The sequence below is a fragment of the Coenobita brevimanus genome, chromosome 40 (genome assembly GCF_032717465.1).
Source record: "Coenobita brevimanus isolate Jiangsu-jjx chromosome 40, ASM3271746v2, whole genome shotgun sequence".
In the NCBI taxonomy this organism is placed as follows: domain Eukaryota; kingdom Metazoa; phylum Arthropoda; class Malacostraca; order Decapoda; family Coenobitidae; genus Coenobita; species Coenobita brevimanus.
The window spans coordinates 8,207,218-8,220,004 of NC_136993.1; the positions used below are offsets into that span (position 1 = coordinate 8,207,218).

The 12,787-nt window shown below is 41.7% G+C and overlaps 1 protein-coding gene across 1 annotated transcript in view; it reads left to right on the forward strand.

Annotated features, from left to right (window-relative positions):
* LOC145397276 (glutamate receptor-like) overlaps window positions 1-12,787 on the forward strand; it is a 109,061-nt gene that overhangs the window by 19,895 nt on the left and 76,379 nt on the right. The window contains exons 4-5 of the mRNA XM_080270472.1: window positions 2,435-2,587; window positions 11,363-11,458. Coding sequence (XP_080126598.1) covers window positions 2,435-2,587; window positions 11,363-11,458 — 249 coding nt within the window. The remainder of the gene's footprint in view (window positions 1-2,434; window positions 2,588-11,362; window positions 11,459-12,787) is intronic.

Below are 12,787 nucleotides of genomic sequence, written 5' to 3' on the forward strand. Positions count from 1 at the left end.
AAAAAAATAAAGAAAGAAAGAAATGCGCCAAAAGAACCCTGCATGCAAGATACATCACTCCTGAAAATTTAAAACTCTATCTCGAACAGCCTTGGAATGCCAGCCCTCTAGATCTCCCCCCCCCCCCAACAAAAAAAAAAGATCTACAATATCAATAAGAACCCAGCTGAATGTGAAGTTCTTAATAATAATCCATCCATCCATCCATCATCCAATCCTACATTGCCCCATTAGGAGCATAGAAGCCCGGGGCTAGGCAAGTTGGTCCTGACATTTAAGATGAGAGTGACCAGCCTCACTAACCCCTGAGTGGCATTACGTGAGCAATAAACCCCAACCATCCCTCGGATATAAACCTTCACCGGCTCAATCCGATTGGAGCGCCGTAATTACTCATTAAACCACAAGGTGCGAAAATCTGATTAATGGTTACCACCCAGAGTAGTAAATGGTTTCCCGGTGTACAGGAAACCATTTGGCTTGTCACTCAGTGTAAGATCACCCACAGGCAGAAGGAAGAGGAAAGAATGAAGGAAAGAAGAAGAGGGAGTGTAAAGTCACCCGTAGGCAGAAGGACGAGCAAAGAACGAAGGAAAGAAAGACAGAAGAGGATGGAAGGAAAGAAGGATAGAAGAGAGGAAAGAGCAAACACCTGAGAGCAGCATTACATCAAGTGCGTGGATGGCGAGCGCCCCCACCTACCACAAACTTAGTAATAATAATAATAATAATAATAATAATAATAATAAACAGGGATGTGTCATGTCTCCATGGTTGTTCAATCTGTACATGGATGGGGTAATAAAAGAGGTACAAGGTAGGGTAGTGGATGTTGGAGTGGCCCTGGTGAGAGAGGATAGTGTTTGGAAACTCCCTGTACTGTTGTTTGCAGATGATACTGTGTTGTTGAGTGAAGACGAAGGGGAGCTACAAGGCTAGGTGGATGAGTTTGGGAGTGTGTGTAAGAAACGGAATCTAAAGGGGAATGTAGGGAAGAGTAAAGTGATGGTCTTTGAGAGAGGTGAAGTCAGTGAATGTACACCGAGGTTGGATGGTGAGGAATTGGAGAATGTGAGTACGTTTAAGTATTTGGGTAGTGTGATGAGTAAGGATGGAGGTTTGGAGGGTGAAGTGCTTGAAAGGGTACAGCAGGGAAGAAAGGTTGCTGGTTCTTTGAAAGCAGTGATAAGAAACAGGGAAGTGAGCATGGAAGTGAAAAAGTTACTACATGACAGTATTGTGATACCAACTCTAACGTACGGAAGTGAAGCTTGGACGTTGCTGAAAGGACACAAGTCAAGAATGAGAGCAGTGGAAATGAGTTATTTGAGAGGAGCCTGTGGAGTCACATGAAGAGACAGGCTGACGAATGAGGATATAAAGGAGCGTTGTGGTGTGGATGTGGATGTGATAGGAAGCGTTATGAGGAACACACTGAGGTGGTTTGGCCATGTGGAGAGGATGGAAGGTGAAAGACTGACGAAGAGAATGTATGTGAGTGAGGTGGAGAGGGGAAGAGGGAGGGGGAGGCCGAGGATGAGATGGAGGGATGGGGTGGAGAGGTATATGAGAGAGGGGGTGTGTGAGTTGGGAGCAGGGCAGTGAAATGGCGGGGGACAGGGCGATTTGGAGGCGATTTGTTTGTGGCCACCCCAAACGGGATTAAGGCGTCTGGCAATAGATAGATAAATAGATAAACTAGAATTCTGAAACTGCTGAAGCAATATTTAAAGAACTCCACGTTCCAGATTAAAATAATTTTGTTATCACTGTAGACTTACAATTGAGGGACTTTTGGTATGACTCACAATTTTATACGGATTTTTAACTCTGACCTTAAGAGCAGGACAAGGTCGTTCATACTACGCGGATCATGTTCACTCATGACTCACTACATTTCCACCAAGTTTGGTCAAGATTGGCAGGAAATCTTTCCATTTTAACATTTTCAGGTATGTGGTGACCATTTTGATTTTCCTCAGTATCTCAAAAAGTATTTGTTGGATCTCAGAATCAATACCCAAGTGCACTAGTGTATGTTGACGACTACATAATAGAACATTTGCAAAGCAATCGATTCAGTAGTTTTTGCAGTGCAAGAGTAAAAATAAAAATGAAAAAAACAATGAGGGCGCTACTGCGTCGCTAGGGCAAGGTTTTATTTTTCTGTGCCAAAAGAAGCCTGCAACCATCATACGTCACTCCTGAAAATGTCAAGTCTCTGTCTTGAACGGTTTTGGAATACCAGCCTTCTAGATCTCCCTCCCCCTCTCCCCCACACACCCAAAAATCTACATTATCAGTAAAAACTCCAAATATTGTAATAATAAAAATAATAAAAATAAAAAAATAACACGCTAAGGAGGAGTTACTATGAAATCTCCTTTGCAACTTTAGTATGTTCTGCATTAATGAAATGTAACTATTCCTGCAGTCTGGGTCAGGTGGTGAGTGGCGCGTGTACATGAACAAACTTTACTCGAAGCAGAGGGTGGCGTTCTTGTCTACCTGGCGACGCTCTCACTTCACACGTATGCCAAACATCTTCCCAGACAAAATCTCGGACCTCCAAGGGTCCACGCTCAACGTAAGATTGTAGTGGGTAGAACAGGAGTGTGCAAGTGTAGTAGTAGCTGTTGCTCCAGGTTCACCTGAAACGTGAACCTGATGGATGCAAGCTGAAACTTCATATTTCCAGTAGTACTTACTCCTACTTTCACCTGATACAGATGGAGTTAAGGGACATTTCTGTAAATGGATAGCAGACCTGCCAACCAATATCGGTACCATTGCTTAAAGGCGTCCCTCTCCCAGACAGAGAGAGTGTACTAGTTGTTGTTGTTCCTTAACTCCGGTCTCTTTTACCAAACAGCCCTGTCGACTGCAAGCAAAAACTGCTTCTGTGGGGTCGCCCTACCGTACAGTATAATATATACACCGTGCAAGGAACCTGCACATTCTTGTCATAGACAGCGCCTTACCAGGGTTTAAACAGGGTGCTTCCCACGGCAAGGTGCAGGGAAGTATGAGTAGGCTTGGCTACCAGGCAGACACCACCTTTGCTCCATCGAAGGTACACGGCGCCACAGAGGTCCAGTATCATTCTGTAGCAATGCAGCGAAGTAATGAAGTGGTATTAATAGCATGGCAGTGCTATTAGTAGAAATGAGCAAGAAACAGCTAAAACAGCAAATCAAAGTCACAGCTATGAAAGGTTAGCAAATTTTCTTAACTCACTTAATCAGAGAAGCTATGTATTTACACCTATAAGAAACCCACCATAAGACTCTCCATCACTGGGGGTAGTGCAGACACTACGTGTTTTGTAAAGAAAGCAAATTTGCCATCAAACACGCAGTTCCTTTACTTAAAGTACAAGAGTCAAAAGTGCTATTTCTGTAGGTATACTCATGCACAGTTCTGTTTCCAAGTAATGCACAGCTGCGAATGTTGAGTGTGGAGAATTACAACTTTCAATGCAGAAGAACAAGAAGAAGAAGAATCCCCAACCGGATATCGCTCTCCCCCTGCCCTCCAAAGGGTGGTGACTGAAGTGGTCGAGGTGGCAGGGTTTGTTACATGTATATAGTAAGTCAGCAGCAGCAGCAGCCATTGCAATTTCATGGCTGAAAGTAGGCCTCCCACAACCTTTTCCACGAATTGCTTTACTAAGTTATTCTCCGCCAGGTTTTTCCTGCAAACTTCTCTACCTCATCTCACTACCTCCTGTCTGGCCTGTTTCTGCTATGCTTAAAATATCTAAGAGCACAGACAGTTAGCTTCCTGCTTCATCGGTTATCCCTTATTCTTGCTACATGACCTACCCACCCCTATTTCCGTTCTTTTATAACTTCTATAATGTCTCTGACTTTAGTTTGCTCTTTCTCCCAAGTTGATTATTTCCCGTCTCTTAAAGATATTTCTAAAACTGACCTTTCCATTGCTCGTAGAGAACGGATTTGTTGATTCTCCATCGATTTTTTCAGTTTCAGGTCTAACAACCGTGTGCCGTAGCTGGGATTATACATTCGTTATATACTTTCAGTTTCATACATATTGGCAAGCTACTTTCCTTGATGTGTCTATTTTACCCAAAAGTTATTCATCCAGTTGTAATAAGTCTTTTTATTTCACTATCAAGGGCTTTCGTTAGTTGTAGTACTTGCCCCAAATATTTGTACTTTTCAACGTTTTCAAGAATTTCATGTCTTATTCTGATAACACTCTTTGGCGTATTTGGATTAAACATTAGTTTACTCCATTTCATCTTTAGCCCTACTTCGAGACTTTCTCTGTTTAAGTCTTTTAACATTTATTGAAATGTCTCTCCGGTTGTTGAGATTAGAACAATGACATCTGCAAATCTTAAATGGTTTAGATTTACCCATCTGTGTTTACTCACAGAAAGTACTCTCTAGACATGCCGATAATAAGTTTGGTGAAATTGTATCTCACTGTATCTCTCTAATGCACGCCTTTCTCAATCTTAATTTTTTCCGAGTCATTATGTAACTTTACTTTAACAGTTCCCTCTTTGTATATGTTTTCGAGCAGTTTTACCATGTTCTCTTACACCTGAACCCACAATGCTGTGTGCTGTGTGCTCCTCTGAGTCGAAAGCACTTTTGTAATCAACAAAACCTAAGCACAGCGATTTATAATCTGTAGTGTTCGCTTTTAGCCTATTCAGTGATTCATAATCTGTAGTGTTCGCAATTAGCCTATTCAATGTGTGTAGGTGATCAGTGGTGGAATACCCGCTCCGGACTCCTGCCTGCTCACGAGGTTGATTTTCTTCCAAATTTGTTGTTATTCTGCGTGTAATGACTTCAGCGAACAGTTTGTAAATAACTGGTAAAATGATAATAGGTCGATAGTTACTAAGATCATCTGAGTTGCCTTTTTTGTAAAGCAAAATAACTATTGCATTGCACCTTGTTTTTGCTTTTTCTTCTTTTTTACACACTGAGTAAATAAGTGGGCACGCCTGTTTTGTACTTCTACTCCTGCATCTGAATGTAAATCTGCAACTATTCCAGCTTCTCCTGGGGCCTTCCTTCTTTACATACTTTTTTAGAGAAATGTTTACTTCGTCTGGTGTTTCCTCAGGTATTTCATTAGTGTCAACTGAAAAACTAGCTATTGGTACTACTGTCTTTGATGCATACAGTTCTCGCAAAATTCTGAAACTCTCTTCACCATTCTATCTCTGCATTAATAACTTCACCGTTTTTGTCTTTCAGTAATATACTTTGTTGCTTTACTAGTGCCATTTACTAGTGCAAATGATGAGGTGAAAGAAGGAGAGATTGTCCAGGTGCGTGAGGACACGAAACTGGATGTTTGTGAATTAACTGAAAGTAAATGGTGAGGTAAGAGTGAGAGAATGGAAGTATAAGTGGGGTATATGCACGGGAGTAGGTGAGAATCAGAGGACAAAAGAAGGAATTGCATTGTTATGAGTAACAGATGGATGGAGAATATAAGACAGTATGGATCAGTTAGCTCAAGGACTGTGTGGGTAAGATTGAAAGTTGGACTACAAGTGTCGGCGATTGCGTGTGTGTTTGTGCCAATGCAAGATCATGCAAGCAAAGTGAGAGAAGAGTTCTGGACAAATGTGGAAGCATATATGGAAAAGTTTGAAAGGAATGAGAGTATTTTTGATTGGAGATATGAATGGAAAGGTAGGGAATGTGGGTGTGCCTACAGAGATGGGTGAGAATGGCAGTGCTATAGTGGGGAGGGGGTTGGTGATGGCCAATACCCTGTTCGGCACAAAATGATCCATAGGTATACGTGGCAAGTGATGAGATGGGTGGGTGGTGAACTGAGTGAACGGAAGGCAATGACTGATTATGTGTGTGTGTGGATGACAGGATGATAAGGTGTGTAATGGATGCAAGAGTATAAAGAAGCTGGGGGAGTGGACTTTATGACCACTACTTGGTGGTGGTCAGAATCAAGGCCCAAATGAAATGGAGAAATAGAAGAAGGGAAGGACAGGAGGAAGTAGTTCATACAAGGAGGGTGGAAAGGTTAAGAGAGGATGGAAAAAAGATGAAATATATGAGGGAAGTGGAGGAGCGATTGGGTAACTATGGATAGGAGCAGATGGGGGACGTAGAAGGTGTGTGCAAGATATTCACAGAAGAAATCTGTGCAGCATGTGATGTGGTGTGTGGGGTGAAGAGATGACGAAAGGGGATGCGGGGAACAGCATGGTGGAATGAAGAGGTGAGAGAGTATGTGGCACAAAAGACGAAATCATATAGTGTGTGGATGAGAAACAGGGGCCTGGAAGAAGTTGAGAGACAGAGGAGAGAGTTATATGTAAAGAGGAAGAGAGGCGTGAAAAGATTAGTAAGAGGGAGTAGAAAGAGAGTGGTTGAGGAATATGGAAGGAATTTGAGTGTAAAGTGGAGGGAATGTAAGAAAATGTTCTGGAAAGAGATAAAGAGAGCTAGACAGGGTGCCAAAGAAGTTAGCTGGGGAGTGAAAGATGAAAATGGTAGATTACTAGTGGAGAAGGGATAAAAGGTGAGCAGATCCAGAGAACACTTTAAGGAACTGTTGAACACAGAGAATGAAAGTAATGCAAGTGTAAGTGGCTGAGGAATGGCTGGGAGACGGAGAGATGTGAGAAAAGAGGAAGAAATCAGCAGTTTGGAAGTTATGGAAGCAATGAAGAAAGTTAAAATGAAAAAAATCCCCAGGATTTGATGGAGCGTGTGGTTAAATGCTGAAGCATGTGGGAGAGATAGTAGTAGAATGGGTGTGGGAGATGTACAGATTGGCCTGGGAGGAAGGTAGAGTCCTGGAAGATTGGAAGTCAGGTATAATTATTCCCCTGTACAAAGGAAAGGGGAGAAAAGAAGTATGTGGTAATCATAGGGGCATTTGTCTTCTTAGTGTAACAGGAAAAGTATGTGGTAGGATACTTACTGACAAAGTTAGGGAAATAACAGAGGAATTAGTTGGAGAAGGACAGGGAGATTTGAGGAAGGGAAGAGGTTGTGTAGATCAGATATTGAATCTTAGATCTTTAATGGAAATGTTTCAAGAGAAGGGAAAGTTGTACGCAGCCTTCATGGATTTGAAGAAAGCAAATGACAGGGTGGATAGACAAGGATTGTGGAAAGTATTAGGAATATATGGAGTAGATGGGAAGTTGTTGAATGCTGTGAAGAGTATGTATGAGGATGCTAAGACTGCAGTGCATGTGGATAGTGAACTGAGTGAATTTTTCTATTTGAAGTTTGGATTGAAACAGGGTTCTGTCATGTTTCCATGGTTGTTCAATCTGTAAATGGATGGGGTTATAAAAGAGATATAAGGTAGAGGAGTTGACTTTGGAGTGGCCGTAATGAGAGAGGGCAGTGTTATGAAACTGCTGTTGTTTGCAGATGATACTGTGTTGTTAAGTGAAGACGAAGGGGAGCTGCAAGGCATGGTGGATGAGACTGGGAGAGTGTAAGAAACGGAATCTAAAGGTGAATTTAGGGAAGAGTAAAGTTTTGGTCCTCGAGTGAAGTCAGTGAATGTACAGTGAAGATGGATGAGGAGGAAATGGAAAATGTGAGTGCGTTTAAGTACTTGGGTAGTGTGATGAGTAAAGATAGAAGTTTAGAGGGCGAAGTGCTTGAAAGGGTACAACAAGGAAAAAAGCTTGCTGGTTCCTTGAAACAAATGAAAAGATACAGGAAAGTGAACATGGAAGTGAAAAAGTTACTACATGACAGTATTGTGATACCAACTCTAAAGTATGGAATTGAAGGTTGGACCTTGCTGTACGGACAGAAGTCAAGAGTGAGAGCAGTGGAAATGAGTTATTTGAGAGGAGTATGTATAGTCATATGGAGAGACAGAGTGACAAATGAGGAAGAGAAGGACCGTTGTGGTGTGGATGTGGATGTGACAGGAAGCATTAGGAGAAACACACTGTGGTGGTTTGGGCAAGCGGAGAGGATAGAGAGTGAGAGACTGACGAGGAGAGTGTATGTGAATGAGGTGGAGGGGGGAAGAGGGAGGGGGAAGCCAAGGATGAGATGGAAAGATTGAGTGGAGAGGTATATGAGAGAGGGGTGTGTGAGCTGGGAGCAGGGCAGTGAAATGGCGAGGGACAAGGCGACATGGAGGCGATTTGTTTGTGGCCACCCCTAACGGAATTAAGGCGTCTGGCAATAGATAAATAGATAGACTAGTGCCATTTTACTAGAGACCTTTTTCAGACTTTTTCCTTTTTAGCCAGTGCCATGCTGCCATTATTGATAGTTGTGTTTGCTTTCATTTTCTTTCTTTATTGAATTCTTATATTCTTTCTTCATTGTTTAATTGTGGCAGGCACTTCTTCTCTTCAGAATCAACTGATTCCGACCAAACCTGGAGAGCTTATGATCTAGTTATGTCCGCAAGGTTGTGGTTCCTAGCCTCCTAGGCAACTATTTGTTGCCTAGCCATGACGGGAAAAAAAATTAGTTTCGTACTTTTCACTTCTTGAGCTGTAGAAATAATACTAATGGCCACAGAAAGCTCTGAGTTCTTTAGACATAATCTTGAAGTCATTCCCTATCAGAAGTGTGCCGTCCATTTTCTTCCCATTTGTACTCTAGTTTTTGAGTGGCAACCCAGCGAACATTGACCTCAGCATCCCTAGCAGTCTTGTTTCACTGTGGCAGGCACTTCTACCCTTCAGAATCAACCGATTCTGACCAAACCTAAAGACAATGACCAGCCAATGACCTAAATGTGTCCACAAGGCTTTGGTTGCTAGGGAACTACCTGTTGCCTAGCAAAGGCCCCCTAAGAGCTACCCATCATCGCTTACCAGCTTGTTAGATGGTTTCTTTGATTTCATCCATGTTTTTATATCTTTTTATTTCTCTTTGTCTCTTGTTGATATGTTTATTTAATTCTGCTCTTTCTACTTCATGTCTTTGTTTTTACTTTCATTTCCTTTCTTCTTTTGAAGAGCTCAAGGGTCTTTTCGGAATGCTTGTTGGCACTGGTTGTATTACCTTTCCCTACTACCAAGGCTGAATCTCGTAGCACTTTTCTTAGTCAGTCATTCAGCTCATCAGTGTCACACTCATCATAACTTAAAGAGTGAAATCTGTTTGTTATTTCTATGAAGTGCTGCTTTGTTTTCGCTTACATTTATTGGGCATATCTTTTCCTTTTTAATCATATTCTTTCTTTCACCTCTGAAATTGAATGTGGCTGTGCAACCCACCATTATATGGTCACTTCCTGTATTTTCTTTGTTGATAACTGTGACACTTATGATCATGTTATTCTAATCTGCCATAATGAAGTCGATTCCATTCTTTTGTTTCTCAATTTGGACTTCTGCAGGACCATTTTCTCCCTGTTCTTTTGTGAAAGAATGTGTTCATTACTCTCACGTTTTACACCAGCAAAAATTAACCAACACTTTTCCGACTCTGAATTTTCCCATACAGACTTCTCCATTTTTCAACTTGCCAACATTAGCATTCAAGTCTCACATGTGCATCGTATATATGGTCTTTTCTTCTTCCATAATCTGGGAGATGTTGTCATAGAATGTTTTTATTTCTTCATCTGAGCTTTGAGAAGTCCGTGCATACACTAGTAAAATTTTCAGGGTGTATCGTTTGCGTAGTCTGATTAAAATCCATGCTACCCTTTCAGATACACTGCTGATTTTAACGATGTTCTCTGACAGGATTCTGTTAATTAGAAATCCTACATCACTAACTCCTTCATCTTGCCTTCCTCTGTGTTAATATAGGTGGATGCTGTCTTTGAGCTGAATTAGTTTTTCTTCGTTTCTGTGTCTCACAGAAAACCTACAATGTTCCAACCAAAGTTTTCTAATTCAGGCTTCTTACAATGTACAGTACATGTAGATCTTCATGGATTTCAGTTTGTTTAATGTCCCAGTTTCTGATTTGCCGAGACAGTGCCTACACACTTTCGGTGGTACACTGCCTGTAAGCACAGGAGGCAGTGAGGTTGAACCTTTAGTAAGCAATGATCCAACAGAAATCCTCCGTGAAATCATTAACAGTAGAACTCATGTTTGATTGGTGGGATTGTGGCCGTAGATATTTACCCTCGTTTTACAGTACAGCTAAACATCAGTGATGCTTTTCATTGCTGCCAATATATTTCAAGAATGCTAACATTTATTTATAAAAATAAGTTATACACTTAATTGTGCTGACTGTATCTATTTGTCTATCTATCTATCTATCTATCTATATCTACATGTCTATCAATCGATCTATCTATATCTATCTATCTACCGATCTATCTGTCTATATATCTATCTATCTATTTATCTATCTATAAATATTAACTTAAATATTTTTGGAAAATAGTAAATTATTCCTCATTTATTAAAGTTATGCCAAAAAGATCACAAACAAGTGTAACACTTTGAAAAAATGCAGCGGGATTAGGGACCACAAAAAGCAAAGAAATAACTGGATGGGCACTGGTACCACTGCTCACACGTCATGTGATACAGTATGCCCTGAGCATCAACACTATTCCTCTTATTCAGTAGGGCGATGGCACGGGAAAACTGCAAGTTTAGGCAAGATAAATAAATAATATCCTGCTATAATTCTCAAGAGAAAATGTTTCCCACCAAAAATAATTAAACCGCAAGCTTCGTTTGATTTCTCATTCCAAAGTCTGTTGACACATGCGTTACTGTCTATCTATCTATCTATTGCCGGAAGTCTCAATCCCTTCAAAGGTGGCCGCAAACACATCGCCTCCAATGCGTCCTGTCCCCTGCCATTTCACTGCTCTTCCCCCGGCTCATCCCCCCCTCTCTTCTCTTTCATATACATCTTTACTCCATCCCTCCATCTCATCTTTGGCCTCTCCCTCCTTCCCCCCCCCTCTCCACCTCACCCATATACACTCTCCTCGTGTGTCTCTCGCTCTCCATCCTCTCCACATAGCCAAAGCACCTCAGTGTATGTCTCCTAATGCTTTCTATCACATTAACATCCACACCAGAACGCTCCTTCACTTCCTAATTTGTCAGTCTGTCTCTCCATGTAACTCCACGAGATTTTCAAATATTTCATTTCACCTGCTATCACCTTGACTTATGTCATTCCAACAAGGTCCAAGCTTAACTTTCATTATGACAGATTTGGTTATGAGCGAGGGCAAAGCTCTAGCGAGTCTCTCGTCAAGTAGTGGTACTCTCACATGTGAGCGGCCCTACCCAGCCCAGCCCGACCGTAACGCTTTTGAGAAGCTTATATCTTAGCAATCACAGGGCAGATCATGCGTGGTTTGCACTATATGATACCCCAAATCTTCTATATTTGTTTTTGACAGGTTTCATCACTCCCAGGCGGTGCACGTGGCACGTGACACTCGCCAATTGCAGCATGTTAAAAATCTTCATAAGCGGGCCACAGGCCAGACAGTTTGTCGTAAAGGTCTTTTGGTATGTACTTCATACTGCTAGTGTAAGAAAATATTTCATGTAACATCCTTCATCATCACATCCCACAGGGAAATGATGGAGAATTTTATCATGATAATGTCAGCCTTTCCTTTATCAGATGAGACATTTTGATCCACTTTGTCAGTGTCGTATTCTACAGACACACGTCTGTATCTTCATGAGTTACTACCACCACTGCCTTACCAGGTTATTTTACACATAGCACAATAATAAACTTGTATGTTATCTAAGCGGTGTGTGTTGTTATATAAAAAAAAATCCAAATTACACTGATAAATAGGTCCCAATATTGCTCTTAACCTGATAATATGGCCCATACCACAACTGAATTTCTGACTGTTAATTTTCACTGTGGAGGCCTGCTGTGATTTTTTTTTTTTTACGCCACACACGTAGCATTTGTCATTCTACAGAATAATTGAGAATCATAGTATTCTTCTTCTATTAGCTTTCCATTTTTATTTGGAGTGGACATCTTCTTAGAAGAATGACGTATCTTTGCCATACAGCTCGGTCATTTTGGTTTAGGTCAGCTTTAAGGTCATTACTGATGTTTTTAGTCTGACTGCTGCTAACAGACCCATTTAGTATGGTTGCATCTATTTAGCTTGGCCTTCCTAGGTCGAGACGGTACTTAATCCACCTAATCACTGTAAAGTAGCACACAACGAGCAGGCTCATATTCACCCCTAAAGGACCAGCAGCCACTTGTCCGCCAAGATTTGTGGTTTAAAAGGGTCTCAGGTAATGTGAGGTATGATGTGGCCGGCCGAACTCCTCTGTGCCCTCCACGTTCCTACCTTAGAAAAGACATCGCCATCATCTCTGGCTGGAGTTTTGACTCAAGAGTATCTCGGGAGAGGTGGGGGTTGAGGCAGCCTCTTCATCTTCCCCTGTGCCCTCCTTGTCCTCACCTCTAAAGGGTCACCACTTTTTCTGGATGGGGCTTTGGCTCAAGAGGGTCAAGGGAGAAGTGCCAGATGAGGTGGCCTTGCCATTCTCCTCTGCACCCTCTTTGTCCATACCTCTGATGGACCACCACCTTTTCCAACTGGGACTTTGACTCAAAAAGGTCTCGTTGGACGTGGGGTAAGAAAACAACAAATATGCCTATCCTGGCAGGCTTACGACTCAGGTGAGGAGAATGTTTTAGTCTGACTGCTGCTTGTAGGCCCTTTTAGTATTGCCATACTAGGTCAAGCCTGCTCTTCAGTGCAAGGCAGGAACCCACGGGAAGGAATGGCTAAGACTCATGGTGTTTCATGAAATTATCTAATCCCTGCATCATTTCGTATAATAATAAGTAGT